The sequence below is a fragment of the Rhinopithecus roxellana genome, chromosome 18 (assembly GCF_007565055.1).
Source record: "Rhinopithecus roxellana isolate Shanxi Qingling chromosome 18, ASM756505v1, whole genome shotgun sequence".
Lineage (NCBI taxonomy): Eukaryota > Metazoa > Chordata > Mammalia > Primates > Cercopithecidae > Rhinopithecus > Rhinopithecus roxellana.
Window position 1 is genome coordinate 50,545,524 of NC_044566.1, and position 22,457 is coordinate 50,567,980.

Below are 22,457 nucleotides of genomic sequence, written 5' to 3' on the forward strand. Positions count from 1 at the left end.
ATGAATTCTAAGGGCAGTCCTAGAAGCGGACAGATAGATGGGGAGGGGGCTGCTGTGCAACAGACTAGGACAGAAAAAGTACTGGAGGCAGCAAGTTGAAGGTTACTGATCAGGAGCTCTATATTTTCCCTGAGCCGTGGATCTTCAGTAAGGGGAAAATGGCAACACCAGGCATGGCAAATGATCATGACACCCTGACTGAATGTCTGACACAGCTCTTTGGATGACAAGTGCCCTCTCCCAACCTACTGATAGTGTCTATTAACCACTTCAGACCCTTTGATGAAACTGATCTATGTCCTGGGACTCCCATGGTCTGATTTTGCAAGCAAGCCCTAGGTTCCCAGAGCTCCCGAGTTGGCAGAAGAACCAAGGACATGCTCACTGGGTCTTGCCTTCCTTTAGAAAGCCCATTTGAAAGATTTCTGGAAGGCTACTAGTGAAGGTGGAGATACAGGTTCTGTTCTTCTGCCACACCTTATCTTCACCCCAAAATTTTCGTTTAGCTACAAAAGGACCAATGGTTTCTTACACTTTGGTGTGAGGAAGCCCATAATAACCTTAAGAGCTATTTCTCTGGGTTAGTCTTGGAAAAGATGCCATTACCACTACATGGAAAGATAAATACGAAACACCCACAGAAACAAAGCTATTTCCTTTCTAAAAGCCCCTAATTTCTAAGATATAGAAAAAGGAATAAGAATTTTAAAGTTAAGATAAATTATCAGCTTTCAGAGTATAAAGCCATCTAAATTGTACATAAATCAGTTTTAAAAGGCAAAAAACACAACCACTTAAATTGCATTAATATGGCATCATTTTACAGTGCTATAAAATACTTTAACCAATATAAATGTTAAAATATGAGGTTTGCTGCTATCAGTCATCTAATAATTATGTAAGCCAAGGTGGGACCACTTCAATGATTAATGAAAGGCAAGAATCATGTTTGTAAACATGGTATAAAAGAGTCTTAAGTCATTACATAAATATTTCAATGAGGATGCAAGAATTTATGGGTATAATATATATAAACCAATAGCACAGGGAGGGATTAGAAAACTGTTCTCTAAGCCAAAACATGACCTAATACTTTTTGTCCAAAAAAATCCACTACAGTTTACAAATGTCATTCATTCATTCAACAAGGATATATCCCTTCACTTATTCAACAAATACTTATTAGCTTTCCCTCTGTGCCAGGCACTGTGCTAGCCTTGAGGATTCAGTCGTAAAGAAGACACAGTCTTTGCATCTGCAAGGAAATGTGTTTCCACCATCTCTCCTCACCCCCTCTCACATGCACATACCATGCAAAGATCTCCCCAACTGCATTATAGAAAGATGGTCATTTAGCTCTTGCTGTATGGTATAATGAGCCTCCATGTGTAGTGTCTAGCACAGTGCCCAGCAGTCTCTAAATTCACTCTTCTTTGACTATTCCCAACAAACATCAAGACCTGAGAGCCCTGAATTCCATATTAGCTGTGCCCTGCTATTAGTCATCTAACCTTGAGAAATTCATTTCAGCACTTGAAGCTGAATCTGCTCTGAGAACTCTCTTCTTGAAGGCCCCTTTCAGCTCACAGGGAATGAGATGACTAAAGATTTCTAATAATGGGAAGAGCTATTACCTCACAAAGGGCCTGTTCTATCAGATGACTCAAGTTAGAAAGTTCTCTGCTATACTGAGCTCGAATTATTCCTCCACAAATTTATTCACGGGTCTTGCACACTGCAGTAACACAAAACCTATCTACAGCCTCTACTACATGGTAATGCCTCATTAAAAAGACATCTGTCACGTTTTTTCCAAATTTTTAAAATAAAAGAGTGCCCTTAAATGCCAATCAATCCCAGGATTCCCGGATCTTTTTTATAATATTGGTTACCATCCTTTCTCTTTAAAGTACCGTGCCAAAATACAATGAAATATTCTAAATTTGTAGTCTGACCAGAAAGTGCTTGCTATACATCTGGTGATGCAGCATAAAACTCTGCTTGACTTGTAGATAAAACAACTGAACACGTAATAACCAGTTAGAGGAATACTATCTGAACCACATTTATTTAAAACGCCATAATAAAGACGCAGCATAGCAAAGTCATGAAGATACAAACTGAGGCCAGATGATGTGGACAGGTTCAGATTCTAGTCATTACATTATTAGATGTTAGCCTCTCTGTTTCAGATTCCTCATCTACCAAATGGGAATCATAATGATTCTTACACTGTAGGATTCATATAAAGAATTGAATGAGTTATCAGACATAAAGCATTCAGAACAGAAATACAATAGTTACAACAAATATCAAATAAGGTAGGCAACTTGTCAGTGATTATTCAGGTGATAATCTAAATACCTTTTGTGTGTGTGCATTCACAAGTGATATGAAAAGAAAATAGCTTTTAGTTATTTCCTTTGTAAGTAAATATTGATAGATTAATGGAGAAAAACAAACTGACAGCTTTTTAAGTTCAAAGGATGTGATGTCCCTCTAAGAGAGAGATGAAGTAAACTATATTAACTGAGAGGAAGCTAAAGGAAAAGCGGAATAAATAGAAAGGAAACATTAAAGGAATTCTTAAGAACGTTTTGTTCTGTACCACTAAAACCCAGCCTGCTCATTTCAATGATATTATGAATGCATAATTTCTGCTATTTGATGTGCCATAAGAGTATGTCCTCATGTTTATTGGTGTCTTTTTATGTAGACTTTTTAAACCCTCGTAGAAAGAATCATAATCTGAAGCTAATAAATTTTAGTCACATCTGCTGTGGCAAGTGACCCCTGAACTAAAATCCCTCTTTGTTCTAGTGATCACTTAGTTCTAAATATAAGTGTTACCAGAGGGTGCCTGTGTTTCATCAACTGAGTAAACCCGTGTGGATGTGCAGTACCCGTGAAGTTTCACACACACCTATAGACCGCCCCCTGAAAACATTACACGTGGTTAAATAAATGACATAAATTACCTTTGTGTTTCTTTCTACTTCAAACAAACCAACAAAAAACACATGCTACTTTCCCTAGCAAACTTCCATAAGAAGTTTTAATAATGCCAGTACAATAATTTCATTAAAATTGTGACTCATCAAAGATTTAGCTTAACCTTCATTTAAATTTAAAGAAAACAGTCATTTGAACAGCATTCTTTGAAGGCTTAACATGTACCATGTGATTGTGATGACTTTCGTATCATTAAATAGCTCTTCTTTTGCAAATAACATTTACCTAACAAGGTGAGATTATAATTACATTTATTATTCCCAGTCATAGTTATTAATATGAGATAAAAGTGGAAATAAATCTTTGCTATACCTCTGAAAGATAAGCAGCATGGAATGTTTTCTCAAGATAAAGTTCATCCACATTCTTCCAAATTCCCAAACTTTTAGGAATTGGCAACACACTGCCACTTGGAAATAGGGAGATGACAAACTCGGGAAAATAACTGCCACTTTTATTAAACTGCAGGTATTGTGGTGTACTAGCACATTTAATTTAATCCTTATAATCCTATGAGGCAGGTACTCTTGTTATTCTCAATGACTGGTGAGGAAACTTGTTTAATCCTTATAATCCTATGAGGCAGGTACTCTTGTTATTCTCAATGACTGGTGAGGAAACTGGGATTTAGAAAGGTTAACCAATTTGTCCAAGGTCACATTAACTGGATGTAGCCAAGTCAGGACCCAAACCCAGGCTGTTTGACTTTCATGGTCTAAGCTCCTATCCTTTACAAATGGGGTAAAAAAAAAAAAAAAAAAAAAAAAAAATTCTGGGGATAGACATATCCTGATTAGTGAGAAAAGAGAGCGGTGTTTGAGGAAGAAAGAGAACAGCAGAGGCAGAGACTACCCAGATAGAAAGTATTTTGTCTGATTGGAAAGAGTCTTGGATTAAACATCAGGAGGTCTGGGAGCCCTTTCCCAGGGTAGCACTAGTGTGACCAAAAAGAGATCAATTCTCTCTAGCCTCATCTGGGAGGAATACATTCACATACAGCATAGGGTTATGTTAAAGATAAAAATGAAACTTCCAAAACACCATGCAGATAGTAATCAAATTTTTTTAATGAATTTTTTTAAATGAACAACAAAAAAGAACATTTTATTGATTTAACCATCATAGAAAATGCCATGGTAGAACTTAAACTACAAATAAATTATCATTTTTTCTTTTTCTTTCTCTCTCTCTTTTTTTTTTTAGAGACTGGGTCTTTCTCTGTTGCCCAGACTGGAATGCAGTGGTGCGATCTTGACTCACTGCAACCTCCACTCAAGCAATCCTCCCACCTCAGCCTCCTGAGTAGCTTTGACTACAGGCATGCACCACGACACTCAGTTAATTTTTTCATTTTTTGTAGAGATGGGGTTTCGCCATATTGCCCAGGCTGGTCTTCAACTCTTGGGCTCAAGTGATTCTCCCACCTCGGTTTCCCAAAGTATTGGGATTACAGGCATAAGCGATCATGCCGGGCTTGAACCATAAATATATTAATAAACATTAACCTAAATGATGTCAAAAATTGTCCTTTTCCATTCCCTGATCACATCACTATCGCCTAAAATCACAAAAAAAAAACTTTCAGTGTTAGTAAGTTTTATTATGGCAGAAGACACTTGTGAAATCATAAACTCAAACCATGGCTAAGATTAGCTCAATTTGAGTCAATAAAAGTATATACACAAATTTGTCATATCTGTTTCTTTCTTTTTTTTGAGACAGAGTCTTGCTCTGTTGCCCAGGCTGGAGTGCAGTGGCACAATCTCGGCTCACTGCAACCTCCGCTTCCCAGGTTCAAGCAATTCTCCCACCTCAGCCTCCCAAGTAGCTGGGACTACTGGCATGCACCAATACATCCAGCTATTTTTTGCATATTTAGTAGAGATGGGGGCTTTGCCTAGCCTCAAGCGATCCACCTGCCTGGGCCTCCCAAAGTGCTGGGATTACAGGCATGAGCCACCACACCCAGCAAATTTTTGTATTTAGTAGAGACAGGGTTTCACCATGTTGGCCAGGCTGGTTTCAAACTCCTGACCTCAAGTGACCCACCAACCTCAGCCTCCCAAAGTGCAGGGATTACAGACATGAGCCACCCTGCCAACCTATATCTATTTCTTCATATTATAAGACCTGGAGCAGAAGAATCTAGCAATACTGTGTGGCCTATAAAAACTGAGATAAATGGACTTTTTTTAAGCCACTAAGTTTGTGGTTGGTTGTTCTACAGCAGTAGAAAACTAATAGAGTACCTGAGACAATTTAGATAACAAAAAAAACAGTTATTAACTCCAGAGTTGAGAGTGAGAGACTGCACAAGAAAGGAAGAGTAATCATACTGTGCGGAGGTTTTAAATCATGTCCCCGATCCTCTGACATGACTGTCTTAATGTCTGTGGCCCCCTCCAAGCCTGGCTGGCCTTAGTGACTCACTCATACCCAACTGAACGTCACAGAAATGACACTGAGGAACTTCCCAGGCTAGGTCAGTCACTGCCCTGATCTCTAGAACCCATTTTACCAGAGAGTTCAGCACTGGATTTTCAGGCAAAGCACAGGTTTTCCATTTTCCGTTTACTATTTATGTAGTTTCCATCCACTATTGTACTTTGTCAATATATCACCCTTAGAAACTTCAGCAAGAGGAGGGATGGCTGAGCTGAAATGAAGTAGAATTTGGCCATTCCTGGATCCTCCAGCCATAATACACCAAACTACACCATTAGCCTCTGACACGAACCAGCCACAATAACAGCATCAGTAGCAGTCACAATAATTGAGGAAGGTAAGATATTTAAATATTTAAAGAGAGGAAGGTTTGTCAATTACTGGTTGAAAACATGTCTCTTGCTCCATTTTATACCCTGGAAAGTTCTACCAAATTCATTTGCTCTAAAACCCTAAGCAATCTGCCTAACTTTTTAGTCCCTACATTTGTTTTTGTTTCTTTGTTCTTTTATTTTGCTTTGTTTTGTTTTAGAGACAGGGAATCACTTTGTTGTCCAGGCTGGAAAGCAGTGATGCAATCATAGCTCACTGCAACCTCGAACTCCAGAGCTCAAGCGATCCTCCCATCTCAGCCTCTGGAATAACTAGCACTACAGGCACGCACCACTACACCTAGCTAATTTCTGTATGCTTTTTTGTAGAGAAGGGGGTGTCTCACTATGTTCCCCAGGCTGGTCTCAAACTCCTGGCTTCATGAGATCCTACCACCAGCCTCCCAAAATGCTGGCATTAAAGGTTTGAGCCACGGTGCCCAACCAGTCCCTATATTTCTAGTCCAATAAACTAAAAAAATAGTATTCGGTTGAATGAATAAATTTCTTGAAAATATTTCAACAAAAAGTCTTCTCATGGCTAAAATAAACTTTCATCTTATTAGTTAAAATCAACAAATACTTATGGATAGGGCACCATGAGATAAAAAGGTATGACAGAGTCCCTATCCTCAAGGAGATTATAATAAAAATAAATAGTAAAAAAAAAATTTTTTTTTTTTTTGAGACAGAGTCTTGCTCTATCACCTAGGCTGGAGTGCAGTGGCGCAATCTCAGCTCACTGCAACCTCCACCTCCCCGGTTCAAGTGATTCTCCTGCCTCAGTCGCCTGAGTAGCTGGGACTACAGGCATGTGCCACCACACCTGGCTAATTTTTTGTATTTTTTTTAGGAGAGACAAGGTTTCACCATGTTAGCCAGGATGGTCTCGATCTCCTGACCTCATGATCCGCCCGCCTCAGCCTCCCAAAGTGCTGGGATTACAGGCGTGAGTCATCAAGCCTGGCAAAAAAAAAAAATTTTTTTTTAGACAGGGTCTCACTCTGTTGCCCAGGCTGGGATCATAGCTCACTACAGCCTCGAACTCCTCAAGCAATCAACCTCCTGAGTGGCTGGGACTATAAATGCATGCCACCATACCCAGCTAATTTTTGTATTTGTTGTAGAGATGAGAATCTCACTGTGTTCCCCAGGCTGGTCTCAAACTCCTGGCCTCAAGTAATCCTCCTGCCTTAGCCTCTCAAAGTGTTGGGATTACAGGAGTGAGCCACTATGCCTGGCCAAAAATAAATACTTAACTAAGTATAAGGCAGCATATGCTAAATTCTGTAAGAAATGCTATAAGAAAGATCATGTGCCCAGTTGAAGGTCCAAGAAAGACCTGTATAAGTATTTGAATAATTTCCTACTCCAAAACCCTAGACCTTGTCTTCACCTTAAATTAACGCATGCTTCAAAGCTTAAATTTTGAAACCCTCTTTCAGATTAAACTCTTAAAGGATACAAAATTCTAGCTAAATAGGAGGAATAATTTCTAGTGTTCTATAGCACCGTAAGATGACTACAGTTAATAGTAATATATTATATAGCTTCAAATAGCTAAAGGAGAATATTGAATGTGTGCAACACAAAGAAATGGTCAATGTTTGAGATGACAGATATCCTAATTACCTTGATCTGATCACTGTACATTACATGCATTGAAACATCACTATGTATCCTATAAATATATACAATCACTATGTGTCATTAAAAAATAAAGAAGATTAAAAAACAAACAAATAAATATTGATTGGGGGGAACCCTTATTCCCCCTCCATGAGGCTCCAGCAGCGAGAGGATTATTCTTCACTGCCCAGGGAAAAGCAAGTGGCTAATCCTACTAGTAGGACTGGTGAAGTTCTTTCTACCTCACCCTACCCCAACTTCAAGTGGGAGAAAGAAGGAATAAGCAACGTTTTGGCCTTAGGTCTCCAACAATTCATCAGAAGCTCTATATTTAGTGGTTGTTGAATCCTGTTCAGCCAAAGCTGTCCCCTACTCTGTATTGTAGTCTCAAAGACTGAGAAGAGCAAAGAGATGGATGATTTATCAATCCGTCAAATATCTAGTAATCCCTTTCTATTTCTGTTCAATATGCCCTATAAACCACCAACCCTGGATCAATTCATTTGTTTGTTCTCTACTCCCACTTAAAGAAAATGTTATAAGCACAGGGAGTAACAACATTACTAAACCTGATCTCCAATCTTTGGTAGACATCACTCACTACTTAGTAATCATCTATAGGTCCCTGCTCAGTTTTGATTCTCTTTTTCTACAGAAGCAACTATTAACCATCCTCAACTTTCACTCACAGCAGATAACCTTATCCTTCAATTTCACTGAGAAAACAGTATTTGGTTTTGAAATATATAAACTTCCTGGCCACGCCTGCCTCTGTAAGGTTTCTGTCTCCCGTTCGACGCTGATCTCTTAACCTGCGCTCTGATTCCTACGCCCGTCAGCTTACTCAGCAATCATGCTTCATCAGTCATTCCCTCTCTCTCCTGAGTCTTTAACTTTTCGTTCTAACTATGCCTCCTCTCTTCATATAAATGCATTCAAAATCATTTTTAAAACACAACAAAAGAACAACAACAAAACTAAAATTCTCTTCTGGGCGAAACATTTTACTAGCTATCTTTGTTCTCCTTTTAACAGCCAAGCTTTTAGAAAACAGTTACCTACCTTATCCCTGCCTGCCTTTCACTTGCATTCACAGTGCAGCCTAATGCCTGCCCCCAGCCCCACCCCACACTGAAACTACTCACATCAATGGGACCAAATGACCTCCAAATTAACAAATTCAACCATCACTTTTCAATTCTTTGACTTGACCTCTCTACAGTATACGACACGTCAAAGCATCTATCTTGAAACTCTCTTCTGCTTGGTTTTTATAACATCACTGACTCCTGAGTCTCCTTTACTTAAGAATGCTCTGAGTCTTTATTGGTTAAACCTTGAATTTTAACATTTTCCCAGGACTCTATTCTTGGCTTTCCTCTTCTCAAACTAAACTCTCCCTGGGGATTGGGGGAGATAGGGAGGAATATTTACACTATGAATTATCCCACATGCCCATAAATCAATAAGGCAACCTCTGAATTCATCTGTGTTCCCCCACCCTTACAAGTGCTCACCTCTATCATGGCATTGCTGTACACCTGTTTAGCAGTCTGTCTCCCCTGCCCTGGCATGCCTAGGGGATGGACACTGCACACTGCTGTCAGGAGTAGTACTTTTCCCGGGAGGACTGGGGGTGTGGATGGGAGTGACAACAGAGCAAGAACAATGCACCTTTGAGGACCTAGGGAGTAGGTAGCTATATAAAGTAGCCACAGAAAAATGGGCTGAACAATGCCAGGAATATCTTGAGGGAAATTATATACATACACATTCACCTCTGAATTTCTTGTGCTTAACACATGTTGGGAACTCAATCCATACTTTGTGAATGAAAGAAGTTGGAAAAAAAATGGGTTATAATAAGCTTTGAAGAATTGGTAGGATTCTCACAGCGATAGATGGGGGACGAATCACTGAAGTCAGAGGGAAGAGGAAAAGCACAGGCACAGGCAGAATTGCTGCACTGGTGGGACAGAGAAGGACAAATTAATTGTCCGGTAATACTAGAATGCTGAGGCATGATCTTACAAGATCTGAAGACTGAGTTGGGGATGCCATTCGCAGGCAATGTGGAACCAGTGACGCCTTTTTAAGCAATGTGATCTGTGATCAGAAAAGAAGAAACTGGAACAGAGCTGCCGAATGAATTACCTAAGTGAGAAGTGAAGCCCTGAACTACAGCAACTGCCTGAACGATGGCAACTGGGGTGAAATGGAGTGAAAGCAGACTACATAGAGAAAATATTGTTTTTAAGACTGAAGGTAAATACACTTTTTAAATATTCAAGAACAATGGAATTAATTGAAGTATTAATTTAAAGGAGGTGAAAAACTTAAAGCATTAAAATTAAAAGGAAAAAATTATAAAATTTTTAAAAAGTATATTTAACTCCAGCTTAAATGAGTCATAACTGGTACTGGGTGTTAGAATATACAGTGTATTTAAAGTTGATTGTGTTGGTAGGAACTCCAACATGCATAAGTTAACAACAGTTTGCAATTGAACAGGGCATTCTGTACATGCTTAAGAAAGGTCATTCTATAACTTTTGAGAAGGGAGTTAGCAGAATATAACCATACCGTGAAGCTGTTGTTAGCATTTTTCGTGCTTGCTTCAGCTACACTAGCATCTGAGAGGTCAACTTCATCAAATATCAGAGACTGTTAATGAAAAAAAACATATAAAGACATTAGAAGAAAACCTAACTCAATGCTCTTCAATACATTCTTTCAATACAGGAATTAGGAATAGAAAATGGGGGGAAAAAAAGTTAAGTTGGTGGTACTCTCTGCAATTTCTTCCTAGAAAGGAAAAATAAAAGCATAAAGTACAACTAATTCATAAAACCCCAACTGAAAAGGACTTTAAAGACCTCCTGGAAACACTACTTCAATGCAAATGTTCTGTGCTCTCTGGAAGCATAACAGCTACCACTTATGGGGAACCTGCTGAGTGTGTGGCATACACATGCACAATGCAATCTCTCTGAAGCTTGTAACAGCTCTACCAGGGAGGCAGAGGCAATATCATTGTTTCCAGGCTTGCAGGGTGAGAGCTGAGAACTAGTCCTGGCTTAGCTCATGACGAGTAACTGAACCTTGTGAACCTTATTTTCCTCATCTGTAACTATGTGTTCAAATGAGGTAATGAATTTGCTTTGCAAGTAGCAGATGACCTTTTCTGTATACTCTTAACACACAAGGTAGCAAGTAGGAAGTCCTAGTCAATAAATGTAGGCTTCCCACTTTTAGTCACTCATTGTTCACACTCATTCAGCGTTCTTCCAGCAAGGCAGGCATAATGGTGCACCACTAGAACTGCGGAAACTAGAACTTGGAAGTAGTTGACAGTTGGACTTGACACTGAAGTAGACTGTAGAACTAGCCTACTTCAGTTCAACCAATCTGACTGTAAGACTTGTTCATTGACTGGAAGGAATCTACAGTCTAGCACAGGAGATTAAATAGACACAACTAACTTTACGGTAAGATAGACAAGAGTAAAAGAGAAGAAATACAATGAAATGCTATAGAAGGTCACAGATGATCAATTCAGCAGAAAACTGAACTCTCTCTCTCTTGTGAATCATGGAATAAGGAGTATTTGAGGGGATCTTGAACAGGGAACTTTGTCAAGTGCAGATGGAAAAGGCAGTCATCATAATGATGGTAGCATGAGCCCAAACTGGAGGCTGTCAAACAGCCAATGCTGTCTAGAGATAAATGTGAAAAATCAGGATGGAGCCAGATCAGGGACAATTCTGAACATAATGACTTGTAAAATAAGATTATTTTACATGGTTATTACTTCTATAGATACATAAACTCAGAATTAGGTTTGTTTGCTTGTTTTTACCTCCTGGTGTACAATTCTACCAATTATATCAGGAGCATACATTTATAAAAATGAAAATAATTGATTATTCAACTGGCACAGTAGCCAGAAATCCTAATGTTTATTTTTGAATATTAAAATATGAGTTTTTACAAATGGCTTCTCCCAAAACTGTATTATTATTATTTGATTCAACTGTTACGTAAAAAATATTTTAAGTCTTGATTTGATTTCCATATGATTTTTATTCCTAATTACCAGCATACTGGAGTGATTAGTTAGTTTATGTCGGGTACCATGTAAGCTCTTGATGTGTATTTTCTCCTTTAAGCCTCCTCTCAGCAACACGTGCTGTCCACAGCCACTCCACTGGAATATGCTGGAAGTGGGATATGAGCTCTCGTCTGAACACAGAGCATGAATTCTTAGCAACTACAGCAGCTCTCTCTTTCTCTCATGGTCAGGGAAAGGTTTACAAGGTAAAAGGTGGAAACCAAAAACGTTGCGTTTATTACATCTAATAAGGTTACATTTCATGCTTTATTTTAATTGTCAAGAAAGAAGAAAGGAAGAAAGAAATGAAACTATACTAGGGCCTTCTTAAAAGATTATTCTTAGGGACATGTTATGGAACTGACTCAAATAGACCCGCTTGGGATGGGGTCCACGACGGATCACATTTACATTGAATTCATGTAAGAGCACAATGCTACAGTGCGCTTCCAAAACAAAAACAGCTTACAGAACCAAAATTTTACATCCATCCACAGTCTCAAATGCTTGAAACTAGTATTATCTCGAATTACCTTTGAGTCCTTTGCGTAGTAAAGGGTGCGGCCTCGAAGTTTGAAGTATCGCTTTTTCCACCTTTGGAAAGAACTGGTTTGCTTCAATAGCGGTCCCTCTTTAATACTGGTCTAGAGAGAAGCAGAAGCACAATGACACAGTTACAATGAAATTCAAACCCAAATGAAATGCAGAGCCAATGGTGCATTTTCATTAACATTTGGAATAATATTTCTCATGCCTTACAAATTACAAGAGAATATGTTAATCTCATCACAGCTTTGCATATGTGCAAAGCCCCAAAGAGCAAAAGTGAATTTGACATGGTTCCCTGCCCACAAAGAATTCATGAGTAATAGGCAAGACACATGCACATACACTAATACTTGCAATACAGTGTTATGCGCACACTGCCTTGTATATAGTAAGTATGGTGGAGGTGCAGTATAATATGATTACGAAAGAGCATAGGTCCTGGAGCCAGAAACCTTGGGTTCACCTCCTGGTGCCACCACTTAGTAGCTGGATGATCTCAGGCAAGTTACTAAACTTCTTCATGGCTTTATTTATTCATCTGTAAAATGGGAATGACAATACGACATACCTTATAGGGTTGTTGTGAGAAATAAATAAAAAACACGTTAAAGGACTTAGGGCATGGTGTATAGTATGTGCTCATTAAATGTTAGCTACCATTAGCCAGGTGTTATTTCTAACATATACACAGTACTGTGCAGGTGGTCCAGAGAAAGAAGCATTAGCTCACCTCAGAGGGAGTCAAAGCAGTGTTCCCAGACAAGGTCCCAAGGTGGGTCTTGAAGGAGTTTATGAGAGATGGGGGAAGGACATTTTAGGTATGTGCAAAAGTAGAAAGGTTAAAACATGGATATTTGGGGCATCTGCAAAGAGTTTTCTGCTATAAATGCAGTGAAGAGTTTGCAAGAGGGAGCAGAGGGAGATGCAGCTGGAGGAGGTAGGCAGGGACGCTGTGGCCCTGGGCCAGGCTCTGGTTAAATGCCTTAGGTATGCTAGCTCATTTCGTTTTCGGCAGCAAAATACTTTGAACCTCTTTGACCTCGTCTAGCGTTTCCCTCTCTTGATTTCCTCCATCACAATGGCTGCTTTCTTCTGCAGTGGGCCTACATACTCCTGCTGTAGGCTGGCACTACCTCCCCTCTCCTCCCTCAGATATCCCTCTGGCTGTCCTGTCCCCTTCACCCACTTCAGGTCTTGACCATCTCAGTGAGACCCACCTGAGTGACTGCGTGTTTCACACTGAAACTTGTGCTTGCTCACCATATTTTCCCCCATCCTGATCTTATTACTCACCCCACGAAGTACTTTCCATCTTCTGACACATAATGTCATTTACTATGCTTATTGTGCTACCCCTATTAGAATATAAGGTCCCTGAGTTTATTATATCTAAAACAGTTAAATTTAATGTTTCATTTTAATTGGATGGAAAGAAAGGAAAAAAGAAAGCAAATTGCACTAGAGCCTTCCTATAGGATTACCTTAGAGGCCATATCACAACACTGGCTCAAATAGACCCCCTTAGGATAGGGTCCAAGATGGATCACATTTACACAGCATTCAATAAAGAGTTACAGTGCTATAGTGAGCCTCCAAGATAAAAACAGCTTGTAGAACCAAAATTTTAAATCATCCCACTGGATTGCACACTGACAATATCTCCAGCGCCTAGAACATTATCTGGTTCATATGATAATGAGATCTATACGAATAAATGGCAGGTGCTGAGATCATATCTCTGTTTGATTCCACCATTCATTTCCAACTTTTAAACAACATTATTTCTTACTTACTACCATAAAGACATAATATATTGAGAAAAGTTTGTTGTCTCCAGTAAGACAGTTAAGTTGCATTAATATTTACTTTGAATTTCAATAAGAATTTTACTCTACAGCTTGCTCTAAGACTGTCTTCCTGGAACCGTTGTGGAATCATTACAATGTAATCGTAACAAAACACTTTTGAAAGTCAGTACCAAAGAGCCAATTTAGAGTCAGACAGACAGATTTCAAGCCAGGCTCCAGCATACAATAACAGTGTGAACCTGGACAAATTACTTCAACTCTACACCTCAGTTTTCTCTCCTAAAAATCGGAAATAACAATACCAACTTCACAAGTTTGTTGCATCTAACTTAATTATAAGATAATGCCTGTAGAGCACTTAGTACACTGTCTGGGTTAGAGAAAACATTCAATAGATGGCAGAAAGTGTTATTATTATGATATCATTATGCTATTAAGTCCAGGGAGTGTTTGCCAGGCATCAAATTATAAGAGCTTTTTGTAAGAAGTAAATAAGTGTTTGCAGCCACTGTCAGGACAAATAACAGCTGGAGTAGGACTGTATCAAGAGAGGAGGTTACAGGAGACAAGAGTCAAATATGCTGGACACAACAGGGAGTGTGCTTTTTCTTCTAAGTGCAAAAAGCTAGTGAAATGTTTAAGGCAGAAAAGTGACACTGGGGAAACGGGTGAGAAAGGAGGTGGTGACTCGAATGGCAGCCACGGTGGAAAGCCACTGCCTTAGACTAGGGTAGGGTCTAGCTGCACATCTAAACCAATTACGGCTGTTGGAGTCCACACAGAAGCAATGGTGAGAGAGGCCTCCTGAGAGGAAGCAGTGAGAAAGGCCAGATGTCGGGAGAAATCTTGCCCTTAATAAGCTTCATGTGGCAGCAGCTAAAAGTGCTCCTGGAGTGAAACTCCAGGCCCCATTTTGCACAAACTCTTAAGAAAAATAAGATTTAATGCCAGCATTCTAAGGCCTCCCTCCCCTGCCTTTTTTTTTTTTTTATAATTGCAACTCATTTTTTATAGTGTAAACCACCATTTCAATGTCCTACCACATGGCGCCAGCTTAATATATACGGGTGGGGATAGGTCATCTTCTATCATCTCTCCCATCACCAGAGTCCAGGACCCATGTAAACACAGGGCAAACCCTATCACCAAATACACTGTTACCACCACTCACTGTAGCAGGAATTAAGAGCTCCCCAAGTCTCACTCCAAAGCCTACTTATTTTTAGCAATATTTCATAACATGGAATCCCAATACAGAAAGGAAACAACATGTACAGCAATTCACACTGACTTATATTCTATAACTACCTTTTTATTCCATAAATCACACTAAACTTTTGCTTATAACAATAAAAATTAAAACATATTCCTAACAAAGGTATTTTTAAAAAGGGGAAAAACATAAATAACAATATAAATTTTTAAATAAGTCAAATTAACATAATTTAAATCTATTGAGGTTGAGAGTATTAATAGTAAGTGCATATCAGTATTAGCTGCATGTCAAAATTATCGGAAATATTCAGATTTATTATGTGACATTTATACCAGAAAGACTAAAAATCCATATTCATCATCTAATTATTTTGTATCTTTTAAATAGTCATACATCTTAAGAATGCACCCCTGAAATAAAATCTATGTTATCACCAATTAAGTCAGAAATACAAACCAAAGGAAGCAACATTACAGGAAAGAAAATGTACAGCTTTACTGAGATATCATGATCATATTAGAAACTGCACATGCTTAAAGTGTACAATTTGATATGTTTTGACATACAAATATGGCCATGAAACCACTACCATAGTCAAGATACTGAACATACTCGCCACAATCAAAACTTTCCTTGTATCCCTTTATAATCGCTGCCTGTCCCCAGGCAGCCACTGGTCTGCTGCCAACAGCTGCTTCACATCCTCACCAACATTCAGTCAGTCACTTTAATTTTAGGCATTCTAATAGGTATATAGTATCTCATTGTGGTTTTCATGTGTGTTTCCCTAATGACTACTGATTTTGAGCATTTTCCTGTGCTTATTTTTCACTTGCACATCTTCACTGATGAACTGTCTGTTTGAATCTTCAGTCCATTTTTATAATGGACTTGTCTGTTTCCCTATTTTTGCATCTTAAATAACCTTTACATATTCTAGATGCAACGTATTTATCTAACATGTGATTTGCAAATATTTCTTCCCAGTCTGTGACTTGTTTTTTCCTTGTATTCATGGGATCTTTTGAAGATCAGAGGGATCCTGAATTTGATGAAGTCCTATTTATCCATTTTTTTCTTTTATGAATCACGTCAAATCTAAGAAAGCTTTGTGTAACCCAAAGTCACAAAGATTATCTTCTATGGAAAAACATTATTTGTACATGCATGACTATTAACCTCAACACAGAATCTAGTCATTCTAATTTTCAGCTGCTCTGTTACTAATTTCCTGTCTACATTGCTTTTTTTTTTCTTTTAGAAAATATGAACAGGTATAATTATCTAAAATATTGGTTTGTAGCAATTACTCTGTAGATAGACACTATTAGAGGAACATCATAAAATGTATAACTTTTTGAAATTTATAATATACATTTTGCATATCTGTAAAGAGGCACCTCCATATCTGCGGAATTAGTGACTTAATGTAGCTAGTATGTAACTAAGGAACAGACCACAGTTCTCTACGTTGGCTTTTTGGTAGCAAATGGTGAAAGTACAAGCTAATCCAAATCTCTGTCTTTTCTAAAGTTAGTCACATCTTTCTATAAGGCTAAAAAATATTGTGGTCTTGGATCATATACATTTTTTAGTCAAATCAAAGAACGCCTTGCAAAATTATTTGGCTAAAGTAATTATAATTCTTAGTGAAAATTCATGTTTAATGCCAAAACATGCCCACTCTTTATTACATTCTCTGAAGACAAAATTTCCTCCTATTCATCTACATGGGTGGAGCATGTCTTCTTGATCCATGTTTCAAAATATGTGCACATATCATATGCAATGACATGATATGCTAAAAGTCTAATCTAAAAAGCTTTCCCAGGACCTGTAGAAAACATTAAGAATTATGAAGAAAGACTGACACTGTCTGTTATAATTTGATGTCCCCTCTGAAACTTACGTTGAAATACAATCCTCAATATAGCAGTGTTGAGACCTACAGCCTTGAAGAAGCTATTAGGTCATGAGTGCTCTGTGTACATGAATGGATTAATCCATACATAGAGTAATGGTTAATGGATCAATAGGCTGACATGAGAGTGGAACTGATGGCTTTACAAGAGGAGGAAGAAAGATATGAGCTAACACAAAAGCATGCTCAGCTCCCTCACCATGTGATACTCTGTGTTACCTTGGGACTCTGCAGAGAATCCCTGCCAGGAAGAAGGCTCTCATCAGATGCCCAGCTATGCCCTTGGACTTCCCAGCCCCCAGAACTGTAAGAAATAAATTCATTTTTCTTATAAATCACCCTGTCTCAGGTGTTCTAAGCAACAAAAAATGAACTAAGAGACTGCCACTCTTTATGTGGCATAATGAGATGCTAAATCTTGTGATGACATCATGAAGCACTCATGCCCTCTCCTTCCACTTTCCTTTCTGCCTTCTTTCACCCTTTAGCTTCCCCCTTTGGTCAACAACCAACATATAGTATAAAAGTTTGCCAGATATTATGTAGTCTAGCTACAAAGAACTATCATATCCCTCATCAAGAACCTAACTGGGGTAGTGGGGAAAATTTTTCATGCTGCACTTCAGAAAGAAAAGTCTGACTTCTGAATATTTCAAACACAAATGGTCATTAGTAATGAGAAGGTCCTTATTCTGGCTAACTGTGTAAAGGACTCTTGAGGGAGAGACTCCATGGCAGAGGAGATGTATATTCTTCATTCATCACACAGACAGTATCCACTAATGAAGCTCCAAGTGAAGGACTCTCTGTGTCCCAGGAACTTGGGTTCCAAGTTAGAACTAGGAGTACATCTTTCCATAGAAACCATGTCATAAATTTGCCTTAATGCTTAAGTCCCCATGCTATTCTCTCATGTGTCTAAATCCCAAGGATACCAGTTGCCTAATACTTCTATGGGTGTAGTGGTGAGAAGGAATGAATCCTGACACAGCTGCAAAAAAATCAACAGGAAGGTCACAGGTAAATTAGGAGGTCAATCTCAACTTAGGTTGAGGATAGGTTTTACCTGCCTTTTGCCCTAGCCTGGATTATAAACTACTTGGAGTCCAGGAGGTCTATCTCATTTGTCTTTGTATCACTACTGTGAAGGTTCTATAATTTATGTAAGTACAGATGCTCCTCAAGTTACAATGAACATACTAATAAACTCATCGTAAGTTGAAAATATTGTCAGTCAAAAATGCATTTAATACACCTAGCCTACTGAACATCACAGCTTGGCCTAGTCTACCTTAAACGTGCTCAAAACACTTATGTTAGCCTACAGTTGGGCAAAATCATTTAATACAAAGCCTATTTTCTAATAAAGTATTGATTGTCTCATGTAATTGAATACTGTACTGAAAGTAAAAAGAGAATGGTTGTATGAGTACTCAAAGTACAGTTTGTACTGATTTCACACCATCAGAAAATTGGAAAATCATTGAGTTGAACCACTGTAAGTCAGGGAATGTCTAGTGTGTGTGTGTGCATCTGTGTACGTGTGTGTGTGTGTATATGTGTGTGTTTAATACATATTATTACTTTCATAGAAAAATGTGGTCTACGTTCCAAACAACCAGTTCATAAACAAACTACTTCTGGAACAAAGTCTAGTTGTGAATTGGGGTCTGCACATAAAAAGGAAAATGGGCAAACTAACATCTGTGACAGTGGTTCATAACTTAGTTGGATCAAGATGCCTTTTCAGAATCTGTTGAAAGTTGTGAATACTATCTCTCCAGAAACATGCGTGCGTGCACGCACACACATACATAATACACACACTGAAAATTACATACAGTTGTAGAGGGTTCACGAACTTTCAAGATCCACTGTAACTAAAAATGATGGCCTCCATATAACAATAAATTGGATTAGTGTTTTGGTGGTTGTTCTTTAAATAATTCGATTAGTTTTTTTGGTTGTTGTTTTGTAAATAAATCAGTCCTTAATATGGTTATGAGTAACCAATATTAATTCTTTTAAACTTTCTCTTCAGTTAGCTTAATGGTCTCCTATACCATTTGAAACAGTATAATTTGATATTACTTGAGGTTAGAGAGCAATAACTAAAAAATTTTGAGTTCCAATTTTCTGTTGCATTTTCAGCAGTAGTTAATAATTATATAACCAAACATATCCTAAAATATACAGGCATTTCCTAATTCAAAAGTTTGAAATATACTAATTTATTCAATTTGAAAATTTTACTTTTGAAGATATACTACATAGTTATTCTTCCCAAGATCATTAAACATTATTTTATAAAAATGAAAAGCTTACCCTAAGAAAAATTAATTTGAACTCAAATGTTCATCCCTTCAAAACACAAAAGAATACATTTTCATTCCATGTTTTCAGTCCTAGATTTTTTTTCAAACCAAGATTGGAGATGTAGAATCTCTGGGTAACACATTATTTTCACTTTAGACTAGGAAAGCTCAATGAGCACCCACACCTCAATAACCTGAACTAATCAAACAACGGTTCGGAGTCTTTAATGTCCTATCCAGTTTCATAGCTCACTGCTTCATAAAGCGTACACTTGTGACTCATAAAAGGACACTACCATACAGACAGGTCAAAATAGAATATGAGGAAAATATAACCACAGTGGAAAGGAAGTATCAAAGGTTGTATTATCAATATTTTAGTGAGTTATTCTTCAAAAAAAAATTGATTCATCATTTATGATTAAAAAGAGAATGTGCAAAAAATAAGAGATATAAAAATCAAGACTTAATAGTAGGTTAAATAATTAACCTGATCAGAAAGAAATATGAAGTGTTCATCTAAAAATATACAGATTACGTGGCACAATGTGAATATACTTAAAGCTATTGGAATGCACACTTAGAAATGATTAAGATGGTAAATTTTAGGTTATAAAATTTTTACCATAATATAAATACTTTTTTTGAAAAGAAGAGATCACAACGCTGTTAAATGTCCCAGAAAGTCCTTGGGATAAGAGCTAAGAACTTTTAAGAGGGTAATGTAGCTTCTAGTCTAACAAAGTTAGTGAGAGAAGGAGAAAGAAACTACATTGAATATCACGGAAAAGGCATCTCATCGTGTTCAGAACTCAAGACTTATGGCCTAGCACTGACCACAGGACTGCTTTTTGGACCAGAATGCAGATGACCAGTAACACCATGGGAAGCCACCTCAGCTAAGAGGAGGTCTCTGAACTTTGTCATGTGACATCATGTTAGTTTTCTGTTACTCTAAATCCTTTCCTCTTCTTTCAGATGCTTGCTCAGATTCATTCGCATACGAATTCTTTATTTCTTTTCCTGAAAATGCCTAAAATATGCAGCCCAGTCATGCCCATTCAATACAGTCCTATTTCAAGACGCTTTGAGGAGAAATACGGGAAGCCTGTTGTCACTGCCAAGGGGGATTAGGGAGAGTTATATGGTGAGCTGCATCACTGTAGCATCTGGTGTCACCCAAGGTAGGCAGCCCGTAATTCTTAAACCCAAACACAGAACATTAAAGTGCTATAAAAATATATCTTGGCCAAAGAATAAATCATTTGGAAATTCAAATGGCAGAAGTGGGTGTATTCGGATTTTTGTAAAGTTCTGTTTAAGGCAATGGGGAAGAAAAGTTAATGTTTGGTCTATTTATGTCCTAAAAGCACGGTTTTAAGGAAATGTAAATACCCTACTTCATTCTCCCATGGTTATGTGGGTAATTTCCTAAAATGAAAATCTAGTTAAATTACGCCACCGCTTCAAGCCCTTCATTAGTTCTCTTCTGCCTTCCATATAAAGTCCAAGCTCCTATATGTACCATAGAAGGCCCCTACGCAGCCCTCCAAACGTATGGCCTGCCCCTCCCAAGCTCCTTCCTCTGCCCTCCATATCCTCTGCTCCATTTGTCTGCCTTGAAATCTATTCATCTCAACATTCATCCAGCACCATTAGCCCTGGGAAGGCTTCCTTGACCCTGCAGGGGAAGGAAGAAGCCACCACTCCCACCTTTGGGTCTCTAACACATCCTTATCCTGTCTGTGTAACAGCATCTATGACGCTGAACAGTGTCCATCCACATGTTTATGGTCCCACCAGGTCACGGCCTTTAAGAGGGCAAAGACTGCATCCTCCCCATTTTTGTAACATCACCGTCTATGGTGTTAGGTAACACCTCAGAGGGCCTCCATAAACAAATGTTGGTTGACTTGACCTAAACAACTTTTAGCGACAGTATAAAATAGTATGTAAAGGTAACTGTGCATTTTAAAACAAAGAAAAAAATTAGAAAACGGGAAAGCCCTGGGCCCCTGATTGAGGGGAAATGGTATCAATAAGTAAACAAGAAACACAGGCTGGAAATGCTTTTATGGTTTCCAGGGCTCAGCAGATTTGAGGCTGTTTGTTTTCACGTGTATGAAAATGGACACAACGCGCAAAGGCATACGTCTAGAGGGGCAGAAAATGTCTACCCTGATTTTTTATGAGAATATTGTGCATTTAGAGATGTTCCTTATAGAGTCATTTTCAAAGCAAATAATTTATGTTTTTTCTACAGAATTATTACATTCTTCAAATCTTATTAAGCACGGATTAATCTCCTGGGATGTGTGAGGCGGTGGTGTATATATAAAGATGTATAAGATGTAGTCTTTGTCTTCATGAAGCTACAAACCTCTCTATGTTACAATATACAAACAGTTAATTTGAAATTCTTGAAGAAAAAAAAAAGACAAAAACATTATTGCTGTCCTCTAAAAGATGTGATTAAAAAGATTGAGCTGGGAGGCAGTTATTCACATGAAAGTTAATCCTCAAAATAAACTTCTGTTTATGTACGGCTAAACAAACACTTCTTATAAAAGAACAAGCATAACCAAAAAGTGATTAATTTGTAACAGCTCTAGCAAATATAATTATATAATCAAAGTGTGGTTAAGAAAAAAACACGTGGCTCCAAATATTTCAAAATAATGAGTATACCAAGTGAAGAAACAAAGATTCATTTTTTTAAAATCATGCTATTATATTCGATATTAATGTTCAACCAAAATAATAAAGTTAGTAACAAACATAAGAAATAGTTATAATCAGAGTTATGGTTAAGAATCTGTTAAAAACAAGTATGCTTTCGTTTTATTTTGTTCACAAATTCTAGGATGAGGCATAAACTCCCCCCTCCTCCCAAAAAGGGCTTAGAAACATTTATATTAACTGCCATTTAGTCATATAATCTGTCAGATAATAGGTTTAGTACTACCTGCCCCTCATGAAAAATCAGTAAAGCCACATAGACTCCAACTGGAATCTAATAACCTAGTTTAAAAAAATTAACAGCAAAAAGATCAATGAACCTGACTTTGAAAAATCATTTT

The 22,457-nt window shown here is 38.0% G+C and overlaps 1 protein-coding gene across 4 annotated transcripts in view; it reads right to left on the reverse strand.

The window, feature by feature from the left end:
• The window catches only part of DGKH (diacylglycerol kinase eta), a 203,237-nt gene that overhangs the window by 96,596 nt on the left and 84,184 nt on the right, over positions 1–22,457 (reverse strand). For all 4 annotated transcript variants that reach the window (XM_030922229.1, XM_030922231.1, XM_030922228.1 and 1 more), the window contains exons 3-4: positions 12,102–12,212; positions 10,041–10,121 (exon numbers count right to left, since the gene is read on the reverse strand). In XM_030922229.1, the coding sequence (XP_030778089.1) occupies positions 10,041–10,121; positions 12,102–12,212 (192 nt within the window). The remainder of the gene's footprint in view (positions 1–10,040; positions 10,122–12,101; positions 12,213–22,457) is intronic.